General features: G+C 29.1%; 2 protein-coding genes across 2 annotated transcripts; both read left to right on the top strand.

The window, feature by feature from the left end:
- Positions 1-582: 582 nt before the first annotated feature.
- LOC130956166 (equilibrative nucleotide transporter 3-like) lies at positions 583-5,316 on the top strand. Its single transcript, XM_057883208.1, has 11 exons — positions 583-848; positions 1,341-1,574; positions 2,524-2,575; positions 2,678-2,782; positions 3,164-3,319; positions 3,431-3,574; positions 3,735-3,840; positions 4,043-4,218; positions 4,306-4,466; positions 4,616-4,874; positions 5,089-5,316. Exons 2-11 carry the CDS (start codon positions 1,555-1,557, stop codon positions 5,197-5,199), a joined length of 1,290 nt encoding a protein of 429 aa, XP_057739191.1. The 5' UTR covers positions 583-848; positions 1,341-1,554; the 3' UTR covers positions 5,200-5,316.
- Positions 5,317-11,093: 5,777 nt separating this feature from the next.
- LOC130956265 (equilibrative nucleotide transporter 3-like) lies at positions 11,094-13,752 on the top strand. Its single transcript, XM_057883310.1, has 10 exons — positions 11,094-11,210; positions 11,337-11,406; positions 11,494-11,598; positions 11,882-12,037; positions 12,128-12,271; positions 12,366-12,471; positions 12,606-12,784; positions 12,866-13,029; positions 13,113-13,371; positions 13,617-13,752. The coding sequence occupies exons 1-10, from the start codon at positions 11,194-11,196 to the stop codon at positions 13,725-13,727; spliced, it is 1,311 nt and encodes a 436-aa protein (XP_057739293.1). The 5' UTR covers positions 11,094-11,193; the 3' UTR covers positions 13,728-13,752.
- The last annotated feature ends 1,317 nt before the right edge of the window (positions 13,753-15,069 follow it).

Genomic DNA, 15,069 nt, shown 5'->3' with positions numbered 1-15,069 from the left:
TAAAGATAGTATCACTTAACTTTTAGAAGAACTAGTATATATTTTTATAAATAAAAAATTAGAAAAAGTAAATAACAAGAAATAGATGTTGTCATTTATATTTGATGGAAAAGTCTAGAGGGCCAGCAGTTTTATTGAATTTTGGCCAGCATGTAACCAGCAGAGAAAGGTGAGCCATTGGATGAAATTTCACACCAATCTCACACCATCAAATCATCATTGATGGCTAGTTGATGGCTAACAATCACAAAAATTGCTGGCCCCTAACATTGCTCATATTTGATAATGTCATTATTTTATTACATTATTGTCAATTATTCCTAATGAAAATAAATTTCTTATAACTGTAAAAAACATAAAAAAAAAATTAAAAAATCATTTAAAAAATTACACACACAAAAAGTGACAATATTAAATTTAACAGTGATAATATCACTACTCTAAATAATAATTCGTTAGTAACAAGTGATTAACCCTTATATGTGACTAAATGATAGCACTTAGCGCATCGTTACTATGAAAATCAACCACTAATTAATTTGCAAGGCGTGAGCTTTTTCATAACAAAAAATGGATTCACCATGTGTGGTTGGAAGAGTAAACTGGAGCTAATTTTGAGAGAGAAGTTAGACTAGAAGAGAAACCAAAGAAAACAAAAAAAAAAAAATCTCCGTCACATTATCGTCACCCTATAGGAAAATCCCTTCTTCATTCGTCCGCACCCTAATCTAACCCTGTTGCCCAATTCACAGTAGCAGAGACAAATCTATTGAATCATTCTTCCGTTTTGGGGCTTCACAGATGTGTGCACCTTCTTCCTTCCACGCGCCACCACTTTTTCATAAATGGTAATTATTGAATCAATCACTTCAAAAGTTCATAGTAACAAAATTTTAAATTAGGTTAACAAATTAACAGAGTTTTAAATTTAAAATTTTTGAAGGTGGTTGATTCAATAGTAATCATACATCATTTTTGACTAAATATATTTTTTTTCTTTTAAAATAATTTTGTTTTGCCTGATTTATAAATTATTAAGCTCGTTTCTGACGTACGCGTAGTTTACCTTTTCATTATAAAGTCTTAAATCATTAGGTCAACATAATCATTATCACTTGAAGAAGACAATTAAGAAACTTCCGAAATATATTTTGTATAGTTTGACAAGTGTTCAGATTTAACCTAGTAATAAATTAATAATAGTATTTTATTTTCAATTCAATATAGTTCTTTTTTTTGTCGTATGCCCTGTATACAGTATTCCAAGTCAACATCGTTCTTACGTTTTATTATTTATTATGATAATATAATAATGATTACATATCCACTTTGAAATAAAGGAAAATTTGATTCAAGGATATTCCAATTTTGCTTCAAGGACAAAGTTGGGGATAACGAAGATGATGATTGGGGCACAAAACAGATCCCTTCTTAAGGATGCAGTGGCACTATGACACCAACATCAACATCAACATCAGATCAGTAAGATTTTCTAAATAATCTGAGTCTATCTGATACCCAAGCACCAAATGGTGTTTGCCTCCTACATCTACTATGACAGCAAATACTAGTAGGTACGTATGTACATGAAGTTATTTTGTACTCTTTCATCTGCATTGTACCATGCTTATTCATTTCTGAGTTCTAACTTCGAAAATTCCTTGGAAGTTGCTTTCTTTTGCAAAGTAGTAGTAACTAAGTCATTCATATGAAATAGACAAGGTAAATAGAAAAAGTGTTGGGTCAATAAAGCTGCATATTTTTATGATTAGGATCTTGAATCATGGATTTTTTTGTGTTTTGATTGTGCTGGCTTAGCCCATGTATATACGTACTCTATCTTTCTTTTGGGGGCTTCTTGTGGCAGTTTCATGTTATGAACAACTTTTTACATAAAAGAGAACACTAATTTTGATATCTTGGGATAATTAAAAAGTATTTTTTGTGGATTCCAAAGTATTGAAATGAATTTGCTGTAAATTAATGGACCTCATACTCAACTCTTGAGAGAGTAAGTGCTGCATTTATGTCCTCTAAAAGAAAAAAAGATTCAAATTTGGGACTTCAATGTTAAACTTCCACGGTATTTGTGCTGGTATATCGAGATATATTGTATGCACCAACTAGAGTCAAGAAATAATTGAAAAAGAAAACAAAAATAATGATAAAACCAAGATTACAGAGGAGAGAAATAGATACAAGGTGGGCTGTGTCTATTCTTTGTCCACCGCTTCAAAAATAAGCATTTTTATCTTCTTTTTCACTGCATTATATTAGTGGCAATAAAATCTGGATCTATGATCTCATGCAGACTATTCAAAAGCCTCATTACTAACCGATTCGTGCCAAAATATTTAAGTTGCATTATTGGTTTTGTACTTTAGTCTAATATTTTTCAAATTTTTATCACCGAATACTATTCAAGTACTTAATCAAAATATACTCGTGCAAGGGAGTCAAATTTCTAAGCAATAATAGTTTCGTTGCTTAATATTGATAATGCTTGATGGATTCTTTTTGAAGTGGAACGACCATGGTTACCAGTGATGAAAATGAAGAACCAAGAAGGCTTGAAGTAAGTGCCTTGTCTTATTTTCAAATTACTAGCATGCATAATATTTCTCAAGAACAAAGTTTGTTGTCATATCTTAAAGTTTTGAATTGATTGATACAACAGGGGAAACAAAAAGCGATGGCAGTTTGCTTCATTCTTGGACTTGGGTCCCTAGTCTCTTGGAACAGCATGCTGACAATAGGAGATTATTATTACAGTGTCTTCCCTGTAAGTAACTGATGGTCTTTCGATTTCTCACTCTGACTTTATAAAGTTCCTGTGTAAGAATAAATAAATGGTTCTCCTACAAAGAAGGGGCAAGGATGAAATATCTTCTGGTGATTGAGCAAATATTCCTGAAGTATTTATTGAGTGAAGTTACAATAGTTATAGTTGAGAGGAAGAAGGCTAAATTTTGGTGCAATGACTAAGTAAACCCTGTCTGAAAAATGCAGCTAAATGATGCAATAGGCTAGTGATTTCCTGTGCAAACTCATGATTTATCACTTTTCATTATATATGTGTACTTGAAATTGTTTGTGACAATTTGTCTACTAAAAGGTTTGGGGAAATTAGTTTTTCTAACTGAAGTATTCTTTTGAACTGAAGAAATATCATCCTGCAAGGGTACTTACCTTGGTTTATCAACCATTTGCAATTGGAACACTGCTCATAATGTCATACTACGAGTCAAGGATCAATACTAGAATGCGGAATTTGGCTGGATTCATACTTTTCTTTGCAAGTACTTTTGCTGTGCTTATTGTAAGTACGCCATTTCAAATTCCTTGAATTGTAATTTCTGATGTTGGTAATTCATATGCGAGATGTGATATATATTCCTTGGCTCACTTAGATTAAAAAAACTTTTGACAGTTGGATCTAGTAACATCCGGGAAAGGTGGAATTGGACCCTATATTGGTATATGTTTGCTAGCTGCTTGTTTTGGAATAGCAGATGCTCATGTTGAAGGTGGCATGGTAGGAGACCTGTGTTTTATGTGCCCAGAGTTTATCCAGGTTGGTCCTGTATTTGATTTCTTGAATGCTTTTCAGCATTGTCCTTAATGCTCCTTTTAAAAAATATGTCTGTGTGTATGTATATATCCATTGAGGACCTACAGTTGCTGCTTTGGCCTTCTATCACTTTTTACTGAATGATAATTTAAACATTTTGCAGTCCTACTTTGCTGGTTTGGCTGCATCTGGGGCTCTAACTTCTATTCTGAGAATACTGACCAAGTTAGCTTTTGAGAAATCTCATAATGGACTTCGCAAGGGAGCTAGTATGTTATTCTTATTTTACAAAGCTCATACATATTAGTTTCTTGTAATTGATTAATTGTTTCCCCTTGATTATGTAAGAATACTACGTTTTGTTTTAGTGTGTCAATTATCAGTTAGTATTGCAGTCCATGTTGCTCTAGAAAAACTTTTGTTTTGTTTTGTTTTTCAAAATTAAAAGGATTGGTTTCTTATGTCTTGCAGTCCTGTTCCTTGCGATCTCCACATTCATCGAGTTTGTGTGTATATTCCTCTATGCAATCTACTTCACCAAATTGCCCATAGTGAAACATTACCGTGCAAAGGCAGCCTCAGAAGGATCAAAAACTGTTTCAGCTGACCTTGCTGCTGCTGGTATTCAAACAATGCCAAACGATCAAGTAACATAATTTTTTTAACATGATCATTCATTATTCTCTAGGAAATAATGCTATTATGTTTCTCTAACGGTTTTATCACTTCTGTAGGAATCACAAGATATCAAAGAACAAATGCGATTGGGAAACAAACAATTATTGCTTGAGAACCTTGATTATGCAGCTGATTTATTTCTTATATACGTACTAACACTGTCAATCTTCCCGGGATTCCTGTATGAAGATACTGGATCACACAAATTAGGAGCATGGTAATTGCTCATTTAAGCCTAGTGTTCTGCTAATCCAGTTGCTTTTTCTACTTGGCATTTTTGTGTCTTACTGTTTTATCACATGGACTAACCAATGAAATTGATAGGTAGAAGAGTTCACAATTTAATTTTGTTCGTGATCTTTGTAGGTATGCAATTGTTTTGATTGCAATGTATAATGTGATGGATCTGATATCAAGATACATACCCCTTGTAAAATGCCTCAAGTTGGAATCAAGAAAGGGCCTGCTAATAGCAGTTCTTTCGAGATTCTTGCTGATCCCAGCATTCTACTTTACAGCAAAATATGGTGACCAGGGATGGATGATCCTACTCACCTCATTCTTGGGACTCACCAATGGCTATCTCACGGTGTGTGTTCTTACAGTAGCACCAAAAGGTTACAAGGCAAGTATATGCAACACATTATTATTCATAATATTCTGATGTTGTATAGTAGCATTAACTTTCTTTTATTTCTTGTAACTCTGAATATAAAAAATTTGATTACACTGCTTTACCAACTCTACACTCTTACACTTTATAACGTAACAATGTCATAACAAAAATATGTGGAGGTTTAGAGTAGTGTTCTGAACTTGTGAGAGTTTGTGTTTTGCAGGGTCCTGAACAGAATGCATTGGGTAATTTGCTTGTGTTGTTTCTCTTAACCGGCATATTTGCTGGGGTTTGTCTTGATTGGTTGTGGATCATAGGTAAAGGTTCATTCTAGTTTCTAATGCTCCACCAACTATACCTCTATATTTAGTTGTATTTTTATATTCCTCACTCAGGTTCTCTGGTCTTGTAAGTTTGGAATCATCATAATTTGTGTTAATATATACGTTAGACTTTGTTTAATCATATGTTTATTCACGTGATTACCGATTTCGTACACGTTACTAAATAGATGAGGAAAGAATAATGCAGAAGAAATTAATTTTGTCAGCAACATCTAGTTGACTAGTTGTGTTACCCTATAAATTTAATTATTTAAAATTAATTTGTCTTTATATAGACCAACACTTGACAGATCAAAACAGACAATTTTTTAAGGGTTGAAAACCCAGCCACGCTCTACAATTGTGATTGATATTTAATACAACACAACTCAAAAAGCACATATATTCATTATTGCGGCTACCTCGCTCAAACTTGACTAAGTGTACTATAATTGATTAGTTTTTTCTTTCTTTTTGGTGATTGATAGATAGATTTTAGAAATCGATATTATCCACACTTCGCAATATGATCTATTTTTCTGTTTAGGGATAGCAATACTACTCGAATCTGCGAGTACTCACCCGTCTCGTACTGGGGTGGGTTTTTCGCGATGCGGGACGGGTTGAGTTTAGGTCATACCCGCCCCGATATATATAATATATATAATTTTAATATATAATATATGTAATATATGTAAAATAATTAGTAAAATGATTGATAATATTGTATCATATTTAAAATTTTATTTTAATTTATGTTATGTATATAATGATAATTATATAAATTTTGAAATTTAATTTTATTTATTGAATTTTAATAATTATGGGGCGAGTAGGGACAGAGCAGGTATCCAGAGGGCGGACGGAATTGGATAGAGCAAAAACCTACCCCTACCCACCCCGTTGTTATCCCTATTTCTGTTTCATTTTCATTTTGATACACTTAGATATTTCTACTGAATAAACTGTAAGATGTTCTTTATAGAGTTGTTTTTCCTTCATTATATTTGGTGAGCTCAATCCTCTTTCCATGAAATAACAGCCAACTTTATTTATAATAATCTATATTAGGTTTACCCTCTTAAAATATTTATATTATGAATTTCGCTAGGAAGTCAATGGAGTATTTGTACAATGTGTACAATGTGTACAATAGATTATTTATTTAGCTTAATATGAGTTAAAAAATGAACATTTAAAATAAAATACTACTAATTTCTTAAACACAATACACTCATGCTATCTAAAATAACCATCCGAATACCAAAGATAATAAACATCTGATATCATACTGAATCGAACATCCCTAAACTCTTATTGTATATACTCCATTAACTCTCGATACTTCCTCTTATACTATATGTTAAAAGTTTAGTATATCGATAGATGTGTGTATGTGAAAGAGAAAGATCATTAGTTTGTTTTTCATTGTGAAGAGTAGGGGTGTCCATGGATCGGATCCGATCCGCATATCCGCGGTGTTTATCCGGATCCGATCCGAAAATTGCGGATATGGATCCGATCCGCAAGGCTTTCGGATCGGATCGGATCGGATCCGCACACTAATCGGATCGGATTGCGGATTTTGTGTTGGTATCCGCATATCCGCGTATCCGCAAAATTAAAGAAATAAATAAATAAATATTCTTTTTATGTTTTATTTCAATTAATAATTACCATATATGTTATATTATTTTAATTTATTATTTAAGAAAAGTATGTTTAATATTATTTTAAGAGTAAACATATTTAAAAGAATAGAAAAAATGAATTTTATTGATTTTTTTAATAAAAATAAGCCTTTAAAAATATTTTTGTGTTTTGCGGATATATCCGATATCCGATCCGATCCAATCCGCAAATGTGCGGATCGGACCCAACCTTAAAAGCTGCGGATATTGGATCCGATCCGATCCGATAATTTTAATGCGGATCGAATCGAATTTTTGATCATATCCGATCCGATCCGATCCGCGGACACCCCTAGACCGAAGAGCTAAACGTAATTATGGGGCATCCATATGATACTATCGTATAGTAACAAATTATGATTGATCCAATTGGAATCCAAACTTACATATGTTGCGCCTCAAATTATCCCAAAAATATGACCAATGGATGGTTAAACTCTCCAAAACGCTTTATATAATACTATAGCGATAATAAATAAATATGATCATTTTTTTTACTGTAATTTTTTTATATTTCGTGAGTCATATTGAACTCATCCTTAAACACTTTTTGTTAAGTATGAAATACTGCACATTTTATTAATTTATTAAATCTAAATTTTTTATTTATTATATTTTATTTGAATGATCTAAATTTAAAAAAATAACTTGTTAATCAGGTTAATTATTTTTTTTATAAGTTTTGAATTTTTTTTATAAATTTTAGATATTGAACTAAAATCTAAAATAAAAAAATAGTATATAAATATTAAAATTTAAAAGTAACATATTTGTACAAAAAAAAGTAATTAGACTTTAAAACTAAAATAAATAATACAAAAACTAAGTTTTCATGCACCAAACCCAGAAAAAAATATATATATATTTTTTTTTTTTTGCCAATGAGTAATAACTCAAATGGCATAGTCTCTCCATATTCAATTAAGAGATTGCGGGTTCGAGTCTTCTATCTTTGGTATATATATATATATATAATATTAAATATGAACACAATAATAAAAGATTTTGTATTATATAAATTTAATTAAAATATATATACTCACGTAAAAAACAAACAAACATATAATAATTTTATTTTGTGATACTACTAAAAAGTTGTTGTTTCGAGTTGTAATCTAAAATCAAGGTGGGTTTTAAACTTGGACATGAAATCTAAACTCTTAAGGTTAAGGGTTCTAATTTATTTGTTGTGACGATCGACCCGTGTGGCGATGCTATGTAGATTGAACTTGTCTATTTAAATGCAGCTTATTTTATAATTTATCCATTCTTTATTCAAAATGTGGGCTAGACCCATGTTTATGTACGTATGAACAATTGCTTTGTTCTTTTTAAAATTATTACGAGAGAATTTTAATTTTTAGAGTTCACATTTACTATGTCTAATACAATTAAATAAATTTTATTCTAAAAGCGTATTTCAATGTTTTTGAAATTAATGATAAAAAATAATTTTTTTTAAATGAATTTAGTGGGTATTTTAGTCTTCCTACAATTTAATTTTAATTTATAATATAGTAAAAAAACTTAAACATAAAAAAGCATTTTAGTCCGTTTAATATTAATCCTAGAATACTAACTTTTAATAATATTAAAAAAAGTATTTAATCCTTTTAAAAAATTAAAGTATGATTATACCTAAAGATTTAAATAATATGCTATTTTCACCTATTACACATGTGTTTTGTTGTTTTTCATCATAATTATATTTTTAATAGAGACAAATTTATTAACGTTTGATTATTTTCATCACGACCTTAAAATTATTGGTGATATTTTTATTATTTTTGTTGGCACTTAGATTCTTAAAAATATTTTTAGTAATTTATTTTTATTTTTTTATTTCTTGGTGACATAGCTTACTTTTATTTATTTTATATATTTTACATGTTAAAGAATTTAAAATATTTTATTTTTTTATAATTTATTTTTAATTATTAATATTAAATTTATAATTCTAAAACTGAAAATATAAAATTAATTTTTTAAATTCAATAAGCGACGGCGGTTTTGAATCATCGCTTCTCTCAAATGGTCGTGTAAATTAGATTTTGTTATAGTGAGTGTGTTACATATCTAATTAATCTGTTTTAAAAAAAAAAGCTAATAAAAAAATTAGTATTGATTTTTTCTCTACACAATACATTTATTTGTCAAAATCATTTTTTCACAAGATCTACATTTTAAATATTTTATGTATTTATCTTTCATATACTCATATATATGATAAGGTAGGTTATGTTAAATAATCTATATTATATGACTTCAATTTATATATGTGTATATATGTATATATATGTTATATTTTATTACTGATTAAATTCAAACCAAATAAAAAATAAAGTTAAATATTTATGTTAACTTTTATCATATCTTGATGATATTTTAATTGTTCTTGCAAAAAAAAAAAGAAGTTTAATAAAAAAATTCATATAAAAAATATTGATATAATTTTTTAATAACAATTTTTTTTATTAAAATAAGTTACTTTACTATATTTTAAATATATTATTTGGAATATTTATATTATTTTAAATAATATATACTATTTTAAAGAACATTTAAAATTTATTCTTTTGTATTAATAATCTTATTAAGAATATATTATTAGTTTTTTTAAAAATAATAATTTTTTTTCTTTGGTTCATCAAATAATATGGCAACAAAAATATTTTACATAGCTGACTCTACTGAATAAATATTATATTTATTTATTTCTATATTACATACAAAATAAATAACTAATGTTCAAAAAATTAATTACATAATTTTATCTTAGTAAATTATAATAAACAAATAAAATGCAATATTGCATATATTTCTTTTTCATACAACAAAAAATACTTTTAATTATATATTAAATAGAATAATTATTTATTAAACTCATTTTTATATAAATAAAAATTTTTTTAATTTTATGTCTATAATATTTTATACTAATTAACTTTAAATTTTAATTACTTTTTGAATAAATTAATAAAACAGTAACACGAATAATTATATAAATATAATTTTATTTAATTTTTCATTATGTTACCATTTACGTTAATTGCCGCTCTTTGCATAGGTCTAATGGAGTCGATTGGTATGGGTGTGAGAATCATGGAGCGCCTTTATGAAAACAGGGATTCTTCTATAAAATTGGTTTTGCGTTTAGAGTTAACCAGCGACAGACGTTTCCCTCTTCCATGGTAGAGATTTTTTGAACAGAACAATGGAGGAGTTCAGCTCATTATGACCAAAAAAAAGAAAATAATAATAATAATAAATAAATTTAATTTATTTGATAACTTTTAAAGAGTGTTGTACTCTCTATTTTATCTGGAGTGCACTACCTTTTGCTGTCATATAAAAAAAAAATATTAAAATTTTATCCAAATAAGTAACAAACTCCCACATATTTAACACTTATTTAGGTAGAAAGGAGAGATCTCAACAACTTTTCTAACAAATAGAATGGTCATTCACTAATTTAAAAAGTAGATATATATTCTATTCAAAATAAAACAATTTAAAAAGTGGTTATATATTCTATTTAAAAGTGGAACAATTTAAAAAATAGTTATATATTATATTATAAATACACCAATATCTCAGGTTTATTCAAAATTCAATCATTAAACGATTTTATCTTTTTATTTTCGTTGAAGAAGATATCAAACAGACCATTCAAAGGTGTTTAGTCCTCACGTTCAAGCTAAAAAACAACCAGGTAACCCTCGAAATATCATTCGCCAATTTTGAACCCGTTTAAGGTTGAGATAGTTTCTTTTTCTTACTTATTGGAATTATAATTTAAAAAATATAAATCTCATAATAAATAAATTAATGAAGTTTTCTACTACTATTGAGCAATACTTGACTTTTCCATGAATCATGCTACTAAAAGCCTAAAACCACCAAACTAATGATCCAAGTGGATCATTATCAACAGCGTCATAAATCGTTCATTATTGATTAATGATTATTGGTTACTTATTAATATTACTATTGAACATTGACACTATTATTAGCTAGGAAGGAATAATTTATAAAATGAAGTCAACAATTGATTAACCACAAGTTTGATGAGAACAAGGGAAAGTGATTGCATTGTTTCATTAAACCAGATCCCTGCAGAATCAGAATAATAAGAGATTGCTGCCGAAATGGTTCACTACTCAATATTGATAGCTATCAATATATTAAAACACAGTCCCAAAATGCCATTGAATCCATTAAATAATATATCCATTCATTCATTTTCCTTTATGATTAGAACACTTATGTTTCCCTGTTCATCTAACTACATTGTCTTTGTCCTCATCCCTATATATGGCAACAAATACCAAGTAAGCGTAAAGCCTTAAAGTTCTTCTCTTTTCTGTATTATGTATACATGTTACCTTTATCATAATCAAATTAGGCCATTGGTGAAAAAGGGCTAACAGATATCACTGCAACGTTTTGTTTTGCAGTAGAATGGCCCTGATTGCTGCTGATGATGTTGATAATCATAAGGATAATGGAGCACCAAGAAAGCCTGAGGTAAGTGCTTATTCTTATTAGTTTCATTTGAACAACTGCCTCTTTTATTGCTCAAGAACAAAACTTGTTGGTGTATCATATAAGCAGGGAAAACAGAAAGCCATGTTAGTTTGTTTCATTCTGGGACTTGGCTCACTTGTTTCATGGAACAGCATGTTGACCATTGCAGATTACTATTACACATTGTTCCCTGTAAGCAACTCTTATTCTTATCAATAATAGTTGATATACAGATTTTTCAATAAGCACAAACAATTGGCAACATGGATAATGGATCCTCAATTGATCTTGTAAGGTGTGATCTTACACGATACAAATAGATTTTGCAGATAGAGCTCATCTTTTAAAATTTCAACCTTATTTTTATCTGCCAAACCAAACATACTCTGATGTAAGAACAAGATTTTTGGTAATTACTGCTTGAATTGAAGGTTGAAAAACTTGGTGATTCTAACTAATGAAACCTTGTTTGAAGAAATATCATCCTTCAAGGGTACTTACCCTGGTTTATCAACCATTTGCACTTGGAACAATAGCAATAATGACATGGAACGAGTCGAAGATCAATACTAGAATGCGTAATTTGGCAGGATACAGTCTTTTCTCTGCCAGCACCTTTTTAGTTCTTGTTGTAAGTACACTGTTTCTAGTCTGCAGCATCTGAAATTTCTGGTTTTAGTCCTTGGCGTATATATAAGTCTTGAGAATCTGTTTGTGACAGTTGGATCTAGCAACAGGAGGGAAAGGTGGTATTGCACATTTCATTGGTTTATGTGTGCTTTCTGCTTGTTTTGGATTAGCAGATGGTCTTGTCCAGGGTGGAATGGTTGGAGACCTCAGTTTTATGTGCCCTGAGTTTATCCAGGTTCATCTTCCAAACAATTTCTTAACTTACTTTTAATGCTTACCCTTATTCAGTTATGTATATATATCTCATTTTTACCCTTAACTTTATGCAGTCTTTCCTTGCTGGTTTAGCTGCATCAGGAGCTTTGATTTCTTTACTTAGAGTGCTCACCAAGCTAGCATTTGATAAATCTCATGATGGACTTCGCAAAGGAGCTAGTATGTTCAAATTGATTTTGTATCTAAATACTTTGATTTAAACCATACTAGTTAGTTATTGTAAATTTGTTATAGTTGGTCCTTGTTCTCTGAAACTAACTAAAGAATTTGCATTGCACACATATTTTGTGCAGTTCTATTCCTTGCTTGCTCCACATTCATTGAGTTTGTGTGTATTTTTCTATACGCATTCTGCTTCCCTAAATTGCCAATTGTGAAATACTACCGGTCGAAGGCAGCCGCCGAGGGATCGAAAACTGTTTCGGCTGATCTTGCTGCTGTTGGCCTTAACACAAAGCCAAATGATGATCAAGTAATATAATTCATACCATTCACAATTACATGTGTTTATTTTTTTCATCATGTGTCATATAATGTTTTTTTAATCATGTAGGGTGCTGATGATGATTCCAAACAAGTAGAAAGGATGAGCATCAAAGAGTTGTTGCTAAAGAACCTTGACTATGCAGTTGATTTATTACTTATATATGTAATAACACTGTCAATATTCCCTGGATTCTTGTATGAGAATACAGGAACACATCAATTAGGCACATGGTAAGTGGCCATTAATTATATATGTAAATATGATAATACTGGATTATATGAAATGACAGGATGGATGAATGAATTGTTTGTAGGTATCCAATTGTTTTGATTGCAATGTATAATGTGCTGGATCTGATATCAAGATACATACCTTTGGTGAAATGGCTCAAGTTGGAATCCAGAAAGGGAATATTCATAGCAGTAGTCTTGAGATTCTTGCTGATCCCAGCATTCTACTTTACAGCAAAATATGCAGACCAGGGATGGATGATCCTACTCACCTCATTCTTGGGACTCACCAATGGCTATCTCACAGTTTGTGTTCTTACTTTGGCACCAAAAGGTTACAAGGCAAGTTTAATTTATCCTACCTAGTCCATAATTTTATGTACATAGCTATAACTACTAAGGTGAAAACTCAAGTGCAGTCGACTTCATGTGAAGTTGATCGCTGAGAGTCGTTAGATGATTTGACTTATTTAACTAAATTTTCATGTAACAACTATCAGTTATCAACTTTACGTAAATTGACTACACTTGAGTTTTCACCTTAACATAAAGATATATCTATAACATAGTAATATGTTGTGTTGCAGGGTCCAGAGCAGAATGCATTAGGCAATTTACTTGTGGCGTGTCTCTTAGGAGGAATATTTGCTGGGGTTGTTCTTGATTGGTTGTGGTTAATTGGTCATGGTAATTGGTAAATTCTAAAAGTTCACCTTATTCTGTTGTAATTGGATAATTGGTAATGGTGAATTCTAAAAGTTCATCTTATCAATATTGGATAATTAATTTGACTTGATTTAGTAGTTAATTTACTAATTTGTTTAAATAAGTATTGGATATTCGAATTTTTTTTTTATATATGCGATAATTTGTTCGATTTTTTTTTATATATGCTACAATCCGTTAATTTAGATTCGTAACGGGTTAATCTTTAACTTGTTGGACAGGAGATATTGTGAAAAAAAAATGAATATGAGATGATTAATGTGATTATCAATAAATATATCACTCCTCTACTTAATTAAATATTTTCAATTTTTGTCTGTTTCTATTGAGACAAAATTTGAAGAAAAAAAATTATAAAAATAGATCTATCTGTTATTTTACCCTATGTTTATTTTTAATATTTTAAAACTGATGAATGATTTTATTAAATTCTTTTATTTCTGATTTGATAGTTTTCATGGATGTCAGTTTATTTTATTATTATTTTACATTTTCTTAATGTTGATTTTTTAAAAAAAAAAAAAAGAATACTTAGGTTGTCCATAATTCATAACTAAGAAGCTCACAATGGTAAATAAAAGGATCTTATATATATTATATTATTATTCCATTTTATGAAAATCAGTCACATGTTTTATGGTAGGGATAGTAACGTGGTCATTATCTGTCTCTATCGTTTAACTTTTTGGGTGTTATCTAACCCTACATAACTGACTAACTGTTCATTTGATTGACCACACGTATCACCAACTAAGTCAAATTAAATTCTTATTACTTTTATTTATTTATTTATTTTTAAAAAAGTGACGTAGAATTTATTATTTTTTATTAATATTTTTAGTTATTAATTTAATTTTTTTAATTTAATAATTTAACAACATACATTTAGTTTATATTTTTAAATATTAATAACTAATTAATAATAAAAAATAATAAATTTTATTCGTCTCTAATATTACTCGTAATTAAAATTGAATATTTATACCTTTTCATTTTTTCATGTTCCATTTTTTCCGTAAAATTTATTTTTCAAAAATAATAAATAAATAAACTATCCCAAAAAAGGATTTTTTTTATTACATAATAATATCAAGAGACATTTAAAGTAATTATATACATAAAAATAATAATTGAAATATAAATATATGTTATATTAAATATTATAGTTAAACATACATATCAAATTATTTAGTTATTGTTTTTAATCTTCAAGTAATTAATTACTAACATTTAAACCATTTTCTTTTGGCATAAAAACAGGTTGTATTAGTACATAAGCATCATTATTCTCCATTAATATTTCTCTTTTATTTT

This window comes from Arachis stenosperma, chromosome 10 (assembly GCF_014773155.1).
Source record: "Arachis stenosperma cultivar V10309 chromosome 10, arast.V10309.gnm1.PFL2, whole genome shotgun sequence".
In the NCBI taxonomy this organism is placed as follows: Eukaryota; Viridiplantae; Streptophyta; class Magnoliopsida; order Fabales; family Fabaceae; genus Arachis; species Arachis stenosperma.
Note: the sequence above shows the minus strand (reverse complement) of the source record. Positions and strands in the feature narration are given on the sequence as shown.

Excerpts from the sequence above, each read along its gene's own strand:
- LOC130956166 (XM_057883208.1), top strand. The coding sequence starts at position 1,555 with ATGACAGCAAATACTAGTAG. Across the intron at positions 2,783-3,163 it reads ATTATTACAGTGTCTTCCCT|AAATATCATCCTGCAAGGGT; the intron begins GTAAGTAACTGA and ends TTTGAACTGAAG. Across the intron at positions 3,320-3,430 it reads GTACTTTTGCTGTGCTTATT|TTGGATCTAGTAACATCCGG; the intron begins GTAAGTACGCCA and ends AACTTTTGACAG.
- LOC130956265 (XM_057883310.1), top strand. Across the intron at positions 11,599-11,881 it reads ACTATTACACATTGTTCCCT|AAATATCATCCTTCAAGGGT; the intron begins GTAAGCAACTCT and ends CCTTGTTTGAAG. Across the intron at positions 13,030-13,112 it reads ACACATCAATTAGGCACATG|GTATCCAATTGTTTTGATTG; the intron begins GTAAGTGGCCAT and ends AATTGTTTGTAG.